This window comes from Quercus robur, chromosome 6 (assembly GCF_932294415.1).
Source record: "Quercus robur chromosome 6, dhQueRobu3.1, whole genome shotgun sequence".
In the NCBI taxonomy this organism is placed as follows: Eukaryota; Viridiplantae; Streptophyta; class Magnoliopsida; order Fagales; family Fagaceae; genus Quercus; species Quercus robur.
This window is the reverse complement of record NC_065539.1, coordinates 14,951,335-14,967,094: the sequence shown is the minus strand read 5'-3', so window position 1 is coordinate 14,967,094 and position 15,760 is coordinate 14,951,335. Positions and strand designations below refer to the sequence as shown.

The window sequence follows — 15,760 nt, the reverse complement described above, 5'->3', positions numbered from 1 at the left end:
AATAACACACACTATTTTTTGCACATGTACCCACGGAAATTTAAATACATTATTTTTGGTTTTCTAACCTTTTATCCACACAACAACAACAACAACAAACAAACAAAAAAAAAAAGTCTTTTGTGTGTCCCATGTATATTGTAGGGACTTAGGCCCAGGTGACCAAGAATGGCCTAGGTAACTAAGGCCCAAGGCTGGCCCGGGTAACCAAGGTTGTCTCAAGTAACTGAAACTGACCTAACACTGTAGGGATAGGCCCAGCCCAATGACAAATGCGCAAGGGTGTAAGGTTGGTGCTCGAAAAAACAAAAAAAAACTACTGTGTTTGGGTCAAGTTAGGTCCAATACCGACTAACAAGCTAGGGGAGGCTGAGGAGGGGACGGTCAAATTCAGGTTGATTCCCGAGCATAGTTAGTGCCTTTGGGAAGTTCGCTGCTGAACGCTATTTGGCGTCAGGAACAAGTTTCAAGAGAATTCTCAAAAGGAACCATTTTCCTTGGGATTCTAGGCAGGAGTGGAATTGCATGGGAATTGATGCAAAAGTAATAATTTGGACCCCACTAAGAGGAAACTATAAAAGAGAAGGTGGGACGAATGGAGAGGGGGTTGGCAAACAGAGAGAGAGAGAGACAGAGAGAGAGACAGAGAGAGTTGAAAGAGAGAGCAATACTTCGAGTGAGAAGGGAAATTAGAGGGTAGGTTAGAACTAGGCTTATGACCACAAAGGTAAGGGGGTTGGGCTATCAGGGCAACATTTGAGGCAACAACCAGTAGGAGCGTAAGAAAACCCACCAACAAATAAATTGGGAGACCAAATTCTTCGTCCCTGAAGGAAGCACCCTTGGGTTTGGGCACCATATATATGGTTTGAACTATAACTCATCTTCTCTCATTATCTAACCATCTAAAAATGGCATTTTAGTCCCAAGTGCGTAATCTAATATTAGTATAATATATTGTGTCAAAATAGTCCATACCATCAAAACATTGTTGTTAATGACAAAAAGCCTATCACCACATTATTTTAGTAATACTTGGATTTGTGTCCTGAAGGAGAGAGTTGACCATTACAACTTATTTTTTTGTTTGTTTTATAACTTGGTGTTTTGTTTTGTGTGTATGTATATAAAATTTAATAGTTATGAGAGGATTTGAATCTTAGATATTATGAACACACTAAGAAATGCCAACTACTTAAAATACCTAACTTAGTAGTATGACATGCTCTTTTACTTTCTACTTATAAAGGTTTTACTTTCTACTTATAAAGGTTTAGAAGGGGGAGACATGAAATGAGTCAGACAAATGGCCTATGGCCAATCCAATACTGATCATTTTCATTTTTGTTAGTTCAAAGCGATGAGCTAGTTGATAATTTTTATTAGCTCCTACCTATGAGCTAATTGACAATTTTTATTGGCAGTATACTTCTTTCTTTTTGCCTAACCTATGTGACCAAAAAAGTCTTGGTGATATCATATATTAGGAAGGGATCATATTCCTTGAAGGCCAAAATTTTAGTATTTGGCCATATATTAGGAAGGGATCATATGCCTTGGAAGACCATCCCAAGAGGTAAATATGTATTACTTAGAGCAATTGCATTAATTGATGCAAATTTTCCTTCTATTTTGCACAAAAAAAACTACTTTTTTCTATTTTACACATCTATTTTTACAAAACATCCACATCCGTTTATTTATTCTACACATTTATTTAATAAAATATTCATTCTTTTATCATTTTTTATTACTTTCCCTCACCGCCCCTCTCTCTCACAGGACCAACACTCTCTCACAGACCCAAACCCAACACTCTCTCGCAGACCCAAACTGAACATGCAAAGAAAAGTAGCAGTTGTTTTCGTCGGTGTGCAAGCTCCGTTGTTTTCGTCGGCATCCAGTTCTAGTGGTTCGGTGATCGAAATAGCTCGCTTCTTGGATCGGTCTTCTTATGCTTATCTTAGCATTGAAGATCCAGGTCCTTCAAGCCTTTTTTTTGTTGTTAATTTTCTTTATTTCTTGTTTGGTTGGTGACAAAGTGGTGGAAAAGAGTAGAAATAGAAGGAAAGACGATCGGCAACCAAAGATCTATTGATTTTCTCTGTGTTTGGTTAATTTTCTTTATTTCTTGTTTTCTCTTTGTTTTTCTTGGCAACCAAACAAATCCTGTGTAATACTAATTTCTTGTTTTACTTGATTTTGGAAGAAATTTTTTGATGTGGTGTTCTTTGTTGATGCATGGTGTGGCGTTCTCTGATGATCGGCAGCAGCGAGAGTGAGAGCAACCAGAGAGACAGAAAGGAGAGAAAAAAAACTAATAAAATAATAAATGCAAGTGCTACAGTAACCATGTATATATGCACAATTTTACACCCACTAATTTGGGTGTTTTTTTGGCTTAAAATGTGTAAAATGAGCACATTTTTTCCATTTTGCACAATTTTACATCAACTGATGCAGTTGCTCTTAGGGGTACACTGGCTCATTCTCTCTTCTTCTTTATTTGGAGACCAAAACCGTTCTCTGTAGGAGGACTCAAAATAAATATATATAAAAAAACACCACATTTGCTTGGTTACAAGAATCACTTACCAACAAAATACCGAGAAATTGATCTAATCAATTCCCACTAAAATATACCATCTATCAGTTTAGATAGAATTCAACAATTCAGCAGGAAAGTCACCCAACCAACATTTCTCCTCTCATGTCGGCTCTTTTACAATTCAAATCCAAATTCAATGATCATTGTACCAAAACTTTAATCTAGACCCCATTCAGTGGCCATATTTTAAACTTAGTTGTATTTCATTTTATTTTGTCTGTGATGTGTAAAATACTATGACTATCCCATTTCACAGTATATTACACATATTAGATTATTAATAATCAGAAATTCTAAAAATGAACTAATACCACATGCAAGGTGATAATCAATTTTTTATTTATTCAAGTGTGTGTAGTTCTCTATACCTATATTAAATAATTACAGAGATGAATTCTTTGAAAGTGGTTTAATTTCAAGATATTGACTAAAAATTTTAGAGTGATGCTATAATATTATAATTTTTCTTAAGTAGGTTTTATAAATTAATGTGTCACTTATAAAGAGTAATTTAAACATTTTATGACACATCTTTGTAAAAAAAATAAAATAATAATAATATAAATTCACAGTAGTATTTAAGCATTTTCAGTATTTTAAATGCAAAAGCTCATAAATATCGTGGCCTTATTAAAAGCTATTAGCCCAACACCATATTGTTTGGTGGAAACGGATTTTGTTTTATCTTTGGAAGGGCATATGGACCTAGATTTGGGGGGCTTGTGGTACTACATTAGTTTAGGTTATTGAACCATACCCCAATGGCCGTGTCCGAATTACTAAATAGTGACACTATATGGGATGTAACTTGATGGTAGGTGATGATGCCGAAAAATCAACAGTAAGTCACACGGCCTCATATGCTCGAAACAATACCTGCAAAACGAAAAGAGAAGACCTAACAGAGAGCACCGATGTGGTGCCGGCCAAATACCCTCCGAAGGTCAAATTAGAACTTCTCACAACTCTAGAGTGCCGGAGCTGGAGTGAATTATGCGTACCTTAGTTTATAAGAGTCTTGGGTTTTTATAGTAGTAAAGGGTTGACGTCTCTTTCTTGGCTTAGAAGTCTTTTCCTTATAAGAGTTTCTATGAAAGTATTTTGCGGAACCCTTTCCTTGTAGGAGTCCTTTTAATTAGCATTGAGCGTGGGGCATAAGATATTTCCATATACAGCATACGTGGAGACCAAGTGGGGCCACGTCAGAACTGTCAGTCTCGCATACCCCCTTCTGCTTATTAGCGTTAGCTTTCCATCTTCACCCCAGGTTGACCACGTCAGCTTGGAACCGTAGACTCCCTACTGTTGTCATGCGTCAATGGATACAATGCCAATGGGTTTGTCTGGAACGTTGCTTTATGCCTTTACATCAGTGAGTGTTCATATTTACAATTTTATCCTTATCAGCTGTCCCTTACTCCATAGCTTCATCAGTTTAAGCTGACGGATTATGGAGTTGAACTTTATTTATTAGTTTTCTTTTGCTCAGGAGAGAGGGAAAATCATTTATGGGCGATTCCTCGAGCAGCCTTTATTTAATGCTTGGACACGTAACTCAATTGGCTCTACTTCTTGACGAGGGCGTCACTTTGTCTTTTGTGCATATCCTCCCTTATATATATCTCGCATCTCCCCTCATTTTCCTCTATTTTACTGCTGTTGACTATCAGAGCAAACTCGTCACTTTGAGAACTTTGCCCACGTCATCTTGTTTTAGCTAAGACTGTCATCTTCCAAGAGTCCGTTAGATTTACTTGGTAAGTCACCCTTGCTCTTATTACCTTCTGTTTTTTACTTTTATCCTTTTCTCTTGGCTATGAAAATTTACATATTTTTTAGAAAGGCCATCAACTTAGGTTCTTAGAATGCCTCCGTCGCTTGTAGGTAGTCGGATGTCTAGAGAAGTGACGAGTGAACAGTCGTTAATTCGCGATGGAGTAGGCTACGATGAGGTCTTCCCATCAGGTCACGAGCCCGAGGAGGGCTTCTCCTGATCATTAGAGAGGGAAACGTCAGCCCAACCTTCTGACGAGGAAGTGGAAAGTTATAAAGGAGAAGATGAGGGAGTGATGAATAGTGAGGAAGATGAGGGAGTGATGAGTAATGAGGAAGAGGAGGGGGAAGAAAGAGAGAGTGACGGGGACAATAATGATGGTGATGAGGAGGATTTAGATAGCACCTCGGGAGCCCCAAGAGATGACTGCCCTTTCATCCTCCCCAAGATATGGACTGTCAATGACCTTTTGCCGACGATGTCGGACAAAGTTTTCAAAACCTTACGAGACCGTTACCAGATTTCGGATGACATCCCAATCTGTCTCCTTGGGAAGTTTGAGAAATGCTACTCGGGAAAGACTATGGACGTTAGCATGTATGATGCCATGTTCACAGCAAGATTGAGACTACCACTAACGACGCTACACCGTCAGCTAGCCAATTTTTTTGGCTTGTCCGTCAGCCAAATTGCCCTTAACGCTTAGAGGATATTCATCGGGGTTGAGATTTTGTGGGGTCTTCTAAGTGGCGAGAACTGTCAATTAACCATTGATGAGTTCTTTTGGTGCTATTGACCTCAACATATAGTCTCGTCTCAAGAGATATACCATTTTGCGACAAGGAAGAAAGGGCTGAAGCTAGTATCTAATATGCCCGACTCCAATAGGAATTGGAGGGGTAGGTATTTCTTTGTAAAAGAGATGAACTGGGTGTGTCGTTAGGAAGAATGGGAGATGATGTCCCATGGTTATTTTGACAACACTTGGACTTTTGTCAAGGATTCAGGTTAATCCCGTCTACTCTTTTTCCTTTGTTTGTTTGTTTCAAACTTCCAACACCGTCTACTTCCCTTATTTTCAGCTAGCATTCGTCCTCATATTACAAAGGAGCAGGAAGCCTTCATTCGTCGGGTAACAGAGATCCCATTGAAGCAGCGAAAGTGTCGGGATCTTATTACACTCGACACTTTACACCTTTACTGTGGAGGTCTGGATCCGATGCCGGTAGCTCGTAAGCTAAACGCCTATTCCTGTTGACAAATATTTGAAGATTTCTAACTTTCATGCCTTAATTTTTGAACTTTCAAATACCACACCTAAGTTTTTGTTTGAATCCTTATAACTTATTAGTATCTGAAACAATTGTAATCCATTACTATGTAGTCGATACAAATAGGATCTAGATTTGGAAGTATATGGAGTTGTTGCTCTTTCGTCTTTTTACATAGGGCTTCATATGCATTGTGGAAATTTTGAATTAGGTTTAAAAAGAAGATCAAGATTATATTTAGATTTGAAACCCTAGTGAAATTGAAACAAAAGGGTAGACTTTAGAAAATATTTTGAAATTGAATAAAGTTATTCATCGTTGATTCTGACTCATAAGAGACGCTAATATTGTGCAAATGAGTCAGTTGAATTAGAGTTTGATATTGGGTATTTTCTAGGAGATGGCAAACGAAGAACATGAGAGAGAAAGGCTGAGGGGAGAAATAAGCAGTTTTTAATTTTTTTAATTATTAAGTTTTTACCAAAATGATAAGGATGCTTGGATGTGTAAAACTATTTTTTAAGTCACTCACGTGGCATAATAAGTTTGTAAAACTTATATATACTAATATTTTTAGTAATTTCTAATAATTTTTGTAATTTTTTAAATTAAAAAATGACACATCATTAAAAAAAATGACAAGTCATTATTCGGTTAACCATATAAGTAATATTATTAATTGTAATTGTGGGTACCTAAGGCATGCTTGGCAACGTCCTAGGCATTCAAGCAACATCCTTGACCGTCCTCGGCATGCTTTGCAACATCCTCAGTATGCTTTGCAACGTCCTCGGCATGCTTGCAACGTCCTTGGCCGACCTCGGCATGCTTTGCAACCTAGGCGTCCCACATCGAAGGAAAACCCCCCCACTTTCTGCCTTATAAGCTGTGAAGCAAAGGGAGTAGTGTACCACCAAGCATCTCTGTGATCACAAGAGGCTTGGTGGTACATTACTCCCTTTGCTTCACAACTTATAAGGCAGAAAGTGGGGGGATTTTCCTTCGATGTGGGACACCTAGGTTGCAAAGCATGCTGAGGTTGGCCAAGGACGTTGCAAGCATGCCGAGGACGTTGCAAAGCATGCCAAGGACGGCCAAGGGCGTTGCTTGAATGCCTAGGACGTTGCCAAGCATGCCTAAGCATGCCTTAGGTACCCACAGTAATTAACAGAAGGATTAACATTGTTCATTTTTAAAACTTGAGGGACCAATAGCGCACACTTGAAACTTAAGGGACCAGTTGTACTTACAGGGTAAACTTCAAAGATCAATAATGTAGTTTCGGCTATCTTTATCTTCTCAAAAAAAAAAAAAAAAAAAAAAAAACTTATCTTTAGTTGTGAACCCAAAACAAATATAGCATTATGTGGAAATTGTTTCTAGAATAATCTTTAAATGATTTACTATGTTAATAAATGGTTATATCTATAATATTGAAAAATGTTTGAGACAAAACTCCACGTTTTGGCTCAATGTTTACTAGTGCTTTTGTGAGTTGAGATAACGGCTATGGTTCACTAGTTTTCTTGTTTATAAGCTTGAACTTAGTGGTAAGATACTACTATAGTAACGTCTATTTATGTAAACCCTTTTTGTGACCACCTCCTACTTTTTTAATGATAAAAAAAATTATTAAACCCTAATTTTTTTCTTGGAAGCCACGCTTCTTTTATTTATGCCATTAGCAAGTAATAGATATTATCAACCTTGAATTTTGTTTTCTTTTAATAAACACTATAGGATTTGATTTTTGGATTATAGTATTTGATAGATATTACAATAGTATTTATTAACAAGTTAAGAAACAATTGATTTTTGGTGTAAGAGAAATTCGTACTCAAGTCTCTTACTTGCGACAATAAATATGACCATTTAACCCATGGAGAACCCTCTTCCAACCTTAATGTTTATTGTTGATTAAAAAAAATTAACAACTAAAATCTAGGTAGCTATTATCAACCATACTACTCGCAAATGAATATTCCAACAATTTTCATATTATATTTATGAATGTGGTTTTCCATATACCATCTACACCCATATATTGCATTTCATCAATTTGTTTCGTCATGCCATGGGCATGAAAATATAGATGATGATATCATAATGGTCAATGTCTCTGTTCTCATAAGTCATGATAGGCCATTCGATTCATCATGTTCTCATCCAAAGTCCCTTTGGGGCCGTTTGGTAACATTGTTAAAGTAATGTTGTTTGTATTATTCGGAAATACGTATGGGTGAAAAATGTGTGAAAATACGTGTAATGTTGTTTAAAAATTGAAAAAAAAGTGGCTTAAAATCACATACCAAGCGGCCCCTTTGCCTCCATAACAACTCTGTCCCTAATAATATCCAACAATAAGTTTTTTGCAAAAAGGCTAATCCAATTGTTTTGCTTGAGCATTGGTATTAGTGGAGGCATTTTCCTAAAATGCTAAATTTACCATCAAAATATAGCAAAATTCAACGACATCAGTAGAGCTAAAGGCTTAATTTTTTGCTACTGAGCTACAATGCACATCTCTGCCTGTGCATTGTAACTCAAATGTTAAAAAAAAAAAAAAAAAAATTATTGTGTTACCACTGTAGCTCAGATTATTTATTGTAATGGTTATTGTTTATTGTATTAAATATATTATTTTATTGTGTTGAATGCTAAAATACAATCACTAATGTTAAGAGTTTTGTAAAGTAAGAAAGTAATATAAATAAAGTAGTTTTTTATGATGTTAAATTGCTAAATTTTTGACACAACCAATGCTTGCTAGCTTTTTCAAAATTGCAACATCAACCAAATGTACTACATGGTAACTTTTAATACTAGTGTTTCGTGAGATGATGTCAAATGGCGATACAATCATCTTCATGACTCATGAGTTTTAAAAGGATATACTATTTCAGCAAGTATCTTTGTAGATTTACTACATAATCAATGATGCTTCAACATTCTAAGTTATTACCTTTTTTCCCCTTAATTTCTTTTGATTGTCTTCTTATTAGTCTCTTTTTCACTTAAAAAAAACATTATATAAACAAGTTAGTTTTTATTTTTATTTTTAAATCTAATCCAAAACTTACACAAATGGTTTTTTGGATTATCTTTTGTTCTTAGAAAAATTGAAATTTTAAAAAATTATACATAAGAAATAAACTAATAAAGATGATATCACAATTTCTTCTTATAGCAAGAACAAAAAAACATAAATTTGTCAAGAGTTTTGAAACTTACTTGACACTTCCTCACACGCAAAGCAATTGAAGGTTTGCTGTTTAGAGTGAAAATGTTCGAACTGCAAAATTTTATAGAAATATATTGAAATTATTTAAAAAAAAAAAAGAAAAAAAAGAAGAAGAAAGAAGACAGGAATCTTTAGCAAGGACTTTTGTGGAAATCAACCAAGTTAAGTATGACATGAAGGATATTGTCATGCCATTTCTTGTCCAAGAATCTTTGTTGTTGTAGACTTGTAGTAGCTGTGAAAGATTAGATTTGATATTTTGCGAGCGAATTTTGGAAGAACTCCAGAATCTTTGTTGGGATTAGAATAACAAGAGTGGGTTTACCGTATGCCTTTGTCATTCTCCAATCCGGTTAAGGCCTAGGGGTATTTTAGTCAATTTCTCAGTCCATTAGCAATATACGTATACCCCAAAGTCCAAACAATGACCAGCTTAGAGAGATTCGTCATTCTCTTTTACTTTTTGCCCAGTTCAGATTTATGTAACCTAAGATTTTTTTTTTTTTTTTTTTTTAAATTTTCTTAATTAGCTAGAGTCAAATATATAGTTGAATTTAATTATTTTTTCTAAACGATAGTAGTGTTACCTATGTTTTATTGGTTCATAGTTCATATAACTAGATGTTTAAATTAATTTAGGAATACTTAAAGTACTAAACACAAGTTTTTCCCAATAATAAATATATTCTCAATAAATTTTTTATTTTTCCATTTTAGTTCAGATACAGAGGATTTTTTTAATATAATATTTTATCAAATGTTAATTAATTTAAAATTTAAAATAGTATGATATTATATATATTTTTAAATTTATAGTGTTTAAACTCAATCATGAAATAGACCCATTTAAATGGAGATAATTCTTTTTTGTGTGTACAAATGATATTTTTTGAGTTTGAATCAACTTATTCTTAATGTTATTTTATTTAAATAGAAACGTTTTAAATTTTTTTATTAAAAAAAAAATGGGCCAAACATATATATATATTTTTACCAAGAATGTTTTTTACTCTAAAGCTTTCTAATATCCTTAAAATAAAAAATGGATAAACTTGTGAGAGTGCCTATTAAAAGCACAATAATATGTTATCAAAAAAAAAAAAAAAAGCACAATAATATGTTATTATATGTGTCTGAGAACGAGGGTTTGGTTTGGTACTATAGCCTTGTCTGCTCCTCAGTTTTAAGTTTCAACTCTCTCACACACACGCTCTCTCTCTCTCTCTAATTATTTTTTTCCTTCTCGAAGCTTACTTAAAAAACTCAGCTCAACAAAGTACAAAACCCACGCTTCATCAGATGCGCCTCTCTTCCTCTTTCTTCCCTATTTGAAGCCTAACCTCTCTCCTCCTCTTCATGATGCTTAATAGAGTCTTGTAGAATGGTAGTATCTCCAAAATGGATTTTGGGGTAATGGGTTTGGAGGATTTGGTAGGTCCTGAAGGTAGAGGAGGATCTTCCAAGGTCTCAGACCCTGAAACCAAGCTAAAGGGTCTTGGATCTGGGTTAGTTAAGCAACACAAATCTGGGGCTGGTGAAGATGACTGGAAGAGTTCTAAAATGGCTAAAAGTGATAGTCTTTCAGCTTACAAGACAATGTCATTGCACCAGGGCACTCCTTTATTGAGATCTAATACTTTGCCCATTTCTGATAATCGCCAACAAGAGCTTATGCTGAGCTTCTCTTCGGTCAAATCAGAGGTTCCTTTTCTAAGTAAGGATGGTGGACTAGTGGATAAAGCCACACACAACTCAGTTTTCCCTTACTACCAACGCACACCTTCTGCCTACTCTAGAAATGCAGGTAATCCTCTAACACGATCTTTGGTGTGGTTTGAGTTGAGTATGCTTCGTCTTTTGGGGAAGATTTGTATTTGGTTTTGTGAGATGGGATTTGGTGAAGACAGATTTAAGCACATTATTCTAGCACAAAAGATGGGTTCTGCTAAAAAAGTTATTAGGTGGCTTCATTTTCATGTTTGGTGCGGGTCTTTTTCATTGTTATTTGTTGGAAAATTTTAGTTTTGAGTCTTGTCAAGCAAAAAAGGGTGGAGTTTTCCTTGTATTATATATTTGGTACTTCTGCTTTAAATTAGTTTTGGTATAATTTTCAACGCTCTCAGACTGATGGAAACCAAAGGGGAAAAGGGCAAGAAAGGATAGGAAAAATATTAGAACTAGTGGATAAGACTTTCTTGGTTTTCTCTGTTTCTTTAGTGTGTGTGTGTGTGTTTTTTCATATTATGTGTGATTCCCGTACAAGTTATGGGCAAGTTATTTACATTGTCTCTTTTCAGCTTATGGTTCTGGAAGCTTGAATTCAAGCATGCATGGGAGTTTTGCTGGAGTTAGGGGACCATTTACTCCATCTCAGTGGATAGAGCTAGAGCATCAGGCCTTGATCTACAAGTACATCACATCAAATGTGGCTGTGCCCTCCAATTTGCTCTTCCCTCTCAAGAGATCCCTCTACCCTTATGGCTTGTCTGGCTCAGCTACTGGATCTTCGCCTTACAATTCATGTAATTTCTTATATATTCGTTACATTTTTGTACCCCATTTGTGTACGTCATCTTACTTTACTCTTATATGTTAAGTGTCGGCTGCTATTTCTTGTACTGTTATATATTACAGCATCAGCAGTGATCTCCAAGCTTTTAGCTAATTTTTGGTAGAAAGTTTTATCCAATATTCAAGATATGCTGTGTTTTTAAGCTACAAAGTGATACTGTCTTTGATGCAGAATTCATTTTCTTCTTCTTTTCCCCCCTTTTTGTCTGATTAGTCTTTTTCCTTAATCCCTATCATTTTATTGGTGTTTTTCATTTTGAATTTTATGCAGTGGGTTGGGGCTCTTTCCATCTAGGTTTCTCTGGCAATACCGATCCTGAGCCTGGAAGGTGTCGTCGAACGGATGGAAAGAAATGGCGGTGCTCAAGAGATGCTGTTGCCGACCAGAAGTACTGTGAAAGGCACATAAATCGGGGCCGCCATCGTTCAAGAAAGCCTGTGGAAGGCCAAACTGGCCATGCTGCCCCTGGGACCACTAATTCAAAAGTTGTACCAGGGACCTCCTCACTGTCAACAGTGGTAATTCCCAGCAGTGGTGCACCCAACAACCTTGCTATGACACAGCACCAGTTCAAGAACTTGCAGCCTGGTGGTGCTTCCAATCCTTCTGTGGATGCCATTGTCAGCAGGTGAAAAATAAAAATACTTTGTGAATTAGAGCTTCCTTTATCTGTTTAGTTCTTAGTATACCTTTTAAATTTTGAGCTAAGAAGACATTTAATTTAAAACAGTTTGCATACTTGCACTTTATTTACTTGCTTCACTTTACTTTAAAGTAGACCCCATCGTTTTATCTTTACTTTGGTGAAAGTGACTAGTCCTTATGGTTGAGGCGTAGGATTCCTTTTTTTATATATCCTCCGTTCCCAATATCTTTGGATAATTGAATAGAGGCCTTTATGGTAGACATTATAGAGGTTATAATGATACTTAATGATACTTGTAAGCTGCTTCCTTTTCCTTGGCTACTCTTTTTTTTTTTTTTTTCTTTTTTTTCAATATAGATATTTCTTTCCTTTTCTGGAACAGAGAGAATGTTTGTGCCAGAATGCAAGATCCACGGGGCCTCTCCACAATGTCCTCCACTATCAGCCTGAAATCTAATGAACCCACTTTTACCATTTTGAAACAAGGGATACCATTAGAGGAATCCTCTCAATCAGAGTTTGGGCTAGTTTCCACTGATTCCCTCCTTCATCCTTCACATAGGGGTTCTTACCTAAATTCTAAAAGCTATGGTTCTTTCCTAGACTTCAATGACCAGGAATGCCAAGATCAACATCCACTTCGCCAATTCATCGATGAATTGCCTAAGGACCAGTCGAATCTCTCTGTCATGTCCTGGCCAGAAGAACTGAAATCAGACTGGACTCAGCTCTCAATGTCAATCCCTATGGCACCCTCAGACTTCTCATCATCCTCATCCTCACCAACACAAGACAAACTCTCACCTCTAAGGTTATCTCGTGAGTTTGAGCCAATTCAAATGAACTTGGGGATGAGCACTGACTTCAGTGAACCGACTCAGAAGCAAACTAACTGGATACCAATCTCTTGGGGTACTTCAATGGGGGGTCCTCTGGGTGAGGTCTTGACCAGCACCACAAGCACTGCAAGAGCCTGCAACAACTCATCAGCTCTTAACCTCTTGACAGAAGGGTGGGATGGCAGTCCTCAGTTGGGGTCTTCCCCCACAGGTGTCTTGCAAAAGGCGCCTTTTGGTTCACTCTCAAATAGCAGTTCAGGCAGTAGCCCAAGAGTTGAGAACAAAAGGAGCCGAGAGGGAGCTAGTCTGTTTGAGGATGTGCTTGGTTCAACTCTTGCAAGCTCCTCAATTCCATCCTTGTAATCAAGAACAGACCTACAGATGATGAAGAACAGGATGGAGATTAAGTTAGTAGGTGGAAGCAAAGGAAGGAGAGCCAAGAAGTGTGGAGTAACTTCTTGTTTATCTGATTTGGATGGTTAATTTAAATTTACCAACTAGGGAGTTGGCTTATTTTAATTTCAATAGTTATTGACAACTTTGACTGTTAAAGATTTGCTGTCATAGTGCCATCTATAGTTTTTTACCAGTAAAATCAATTTATGCTGTGGTTGTGTATGCCTGATGCCTCAGATTTTATTAGCTATTTGACTTTCCTCTGCTACAACAATTGGATCATTCAGACAGGCACAAGTTACGTTACTACAGAGGATATGAAATATGCATATTTGGTATTGGGAAGCCTGTGCTGAAACTGTGAAACAATAAGAAACAAGCTATAAAAACTGTTTGTACAGGCTAGCCTCCAAAAATGGTAGGGACAAGATAGAGCAATAATGGGTGTCGAAACTTCCATTATCAAACAACTAACGTATATACATGGCTTCCAATCCAAAATACATATATAGATTCTGATAATTGAGACATTGACCCTCTGAATTGGGCCATCCTGTGATAAGACATAGACCCCAGTGCAAACATCTTGAGTCGGGAGATTGCTCAAAACAGTATTGGAATCATAAAAATCAGAATAATGAATTAGGTAGGATTACCCTGGACTCCAGACAGGGGGCACTCTTGTGACCTGCCCATTAGGCAGAAGGAGACATTACTCCCCGGCTCAGTTATTAGCCATGGGGCCATGGGATAGGACTAGACAACCGCTGACAAAAGTTTTGCATTATTTTTTTCTTCTTAGTTGAAACAGTGAAGACTGGCTAGATCTAAAAGTGAGAGATTTAGTTTATGGGAAAAGTTACCTGATGCTTTAAAAACATTAGTTTGAGAAATACACTTAGAAACTTTTTAAGGGGAAAAAAAAAAAAAAATTAATAATTTTATTTTATTTTTATATTTTTCATGAAAGTGATATCAAAATTTTTCTAAAATTGTTTATTAACTAATTTGAAAGTGAAAGTGATATATTTAGTTTAAGAGAAAAGTTAATTGATGCTTTAAAAACATTAGTTTAACAAATATTTTTATAAACTTTTTATGAAAGTGATGTTAAAAATTTCTTAAAATTGTTTATTAATAATGTTTCTTTCCAGTTTTTCTCATTTCTTGTTGTTTGAAAATCAGAAAAATTTACTCAAACTGAAATAATTGACCTAAAAAAAACCTTCCTTTGAAGTTGATATATTGATATATATGTTGTGCGCTCTGTAAAACATTCTCAATTTGAAGAGAATGCATACCTATAAACTAACAAAAATGTCCAAAAATATTTAAAATAAACGTCATATTCATGCCCTTAAAATTTTCAAAACACCCTTGAAATATGAAAAATAACAAACTACCCTAAAAACAACTAAAATGATAGAAATACCCCTAAAATATCTAAAATGATCAAGAGACATGTCAGATATAGGGTATACCAATTTCATTGAATGGTATGAGAGTTTCTCATTTTGAAGCTAAAAAATCAAAATTTTGATCAAATCACACATAATAGTATACTAATCCTTCTAATTCTTTAAGAGGTTTATCTAAAAGATTCATGATATAATTAGGAGGGTGTTTTAAATACCACACATGGATTACTGGACATGCCGTCAATGGGCTGGGTCAGACTGGTCCAACCCATTTTTACTTGGTCCATGGGCACAATGGGCTGGGCATAATGGGCTATTAACTAGTTAACAGGTCGGGTTGGGTTGGGCTGAAAGAGAAAACCTCAGCCCATGACCCTGCACATGAGCAATGCCTGTTTTATCTTTAGCGAGTTGGGCTATTGGGTTGGGCCTAATGGGCTATCCATGGGCTTGTATTAACATATTATTTTATTATTTTTATAAGGAAAAAATCAATTTTTTATAAGGGAATAATCAATCTATTTTTTTTTTAAGGAAAGAATTTAATACTTAATTACAAATTTTTTTACAGTTAAATCTATTTAATTTTTTGTTTTGTTGATGGAAACTTATTTAATTTTTTTTTATTAAGGCTTTATATAGTTTTTTATTTTTATCTTTAATAAAAAAAAATGTCAAATGGTTAATTCAAATTTGCTTGACTACTAGAAAAATATGTATCTATTAAACTAAGTTTAGTGCAATTACTTTGAGTATTTTAGTAGTTGAGGGAGTTTTCTTAAGAAATTCCTCTATAATATCTCAAGATCAACCCTTCATACACTTCCTTTAATCAATGGGTTAGGCCAACGGGCTAGGCAACGGTTTGGGCTACTGGGCTAGCCCACCGGGTACCCATGGGCATAAAAACTAGCCCACGGCCTCACCCACTAGGCTAGTGGACTACCCATGGGCCTTAATAACAATGGGCCGGGCCACCCATTAACCCAATGAGC

At 35.9% G+C, this 15,760-nt stretch overlaps 1 protein-coding gene across 1 annotated transcript; it reads left to right on the top strand.

The window, feature by feature from the left end:
- Nucleotides 1-10,065: 10,065 nt before the first annotated feature.
- Nucleotides 10,066-13,569, top strand: LOC126732940 (growth-regulating factor 1). The gene is made up of 4 exons (XM_050436016.1): nt 10,066-10,698; nt 11,192-11,416; nt 11,737-12,094; nt 12,495-13,569. The coding sequence occupies exons 1-4, from the start codon at nt 10,293-10,295 to the stop codon at nt 13,312-13,314; spliced, it is 1,809 nt and encodes a 602-aa protein (XP_050291973.1). The 5' UTR covers nt 10,066-10,292; the 3' UTR covers nt 13,315-13,569.
- The last annotated feature ends 2,191 nt before the right edge of the window (nt 13,570-15,760 follow it).

What these genes read in the sequence shown, in the direction of transcription:
- LOC126732940 (XM_050436016.1), top strand. Translation starts at nt 10,293, where the DNA reads ATGGATTTTGGGGTAATGGGTTTGGAGGATTTGGTAGGTCCTGAAGGT. An exon ending in TGCCTACTCTAGAAATGCAG is followed by an intron (nt 10,699 to 11,191) that starts GTAATCCTCTAA and finishes GTCTCTTTTCAG; the next exon opens with CTTATGGTTCTGGAAGCTTG. An exon ending in GTGGATGCCATTGTCAGCAG is followed by an intron (nt 12,095 to 12,494) that starts GTGAAAAATAAA and finishes TTTCTGGAACAG; the next exon opens with AGAGAATGTTTGTGCCAGAA.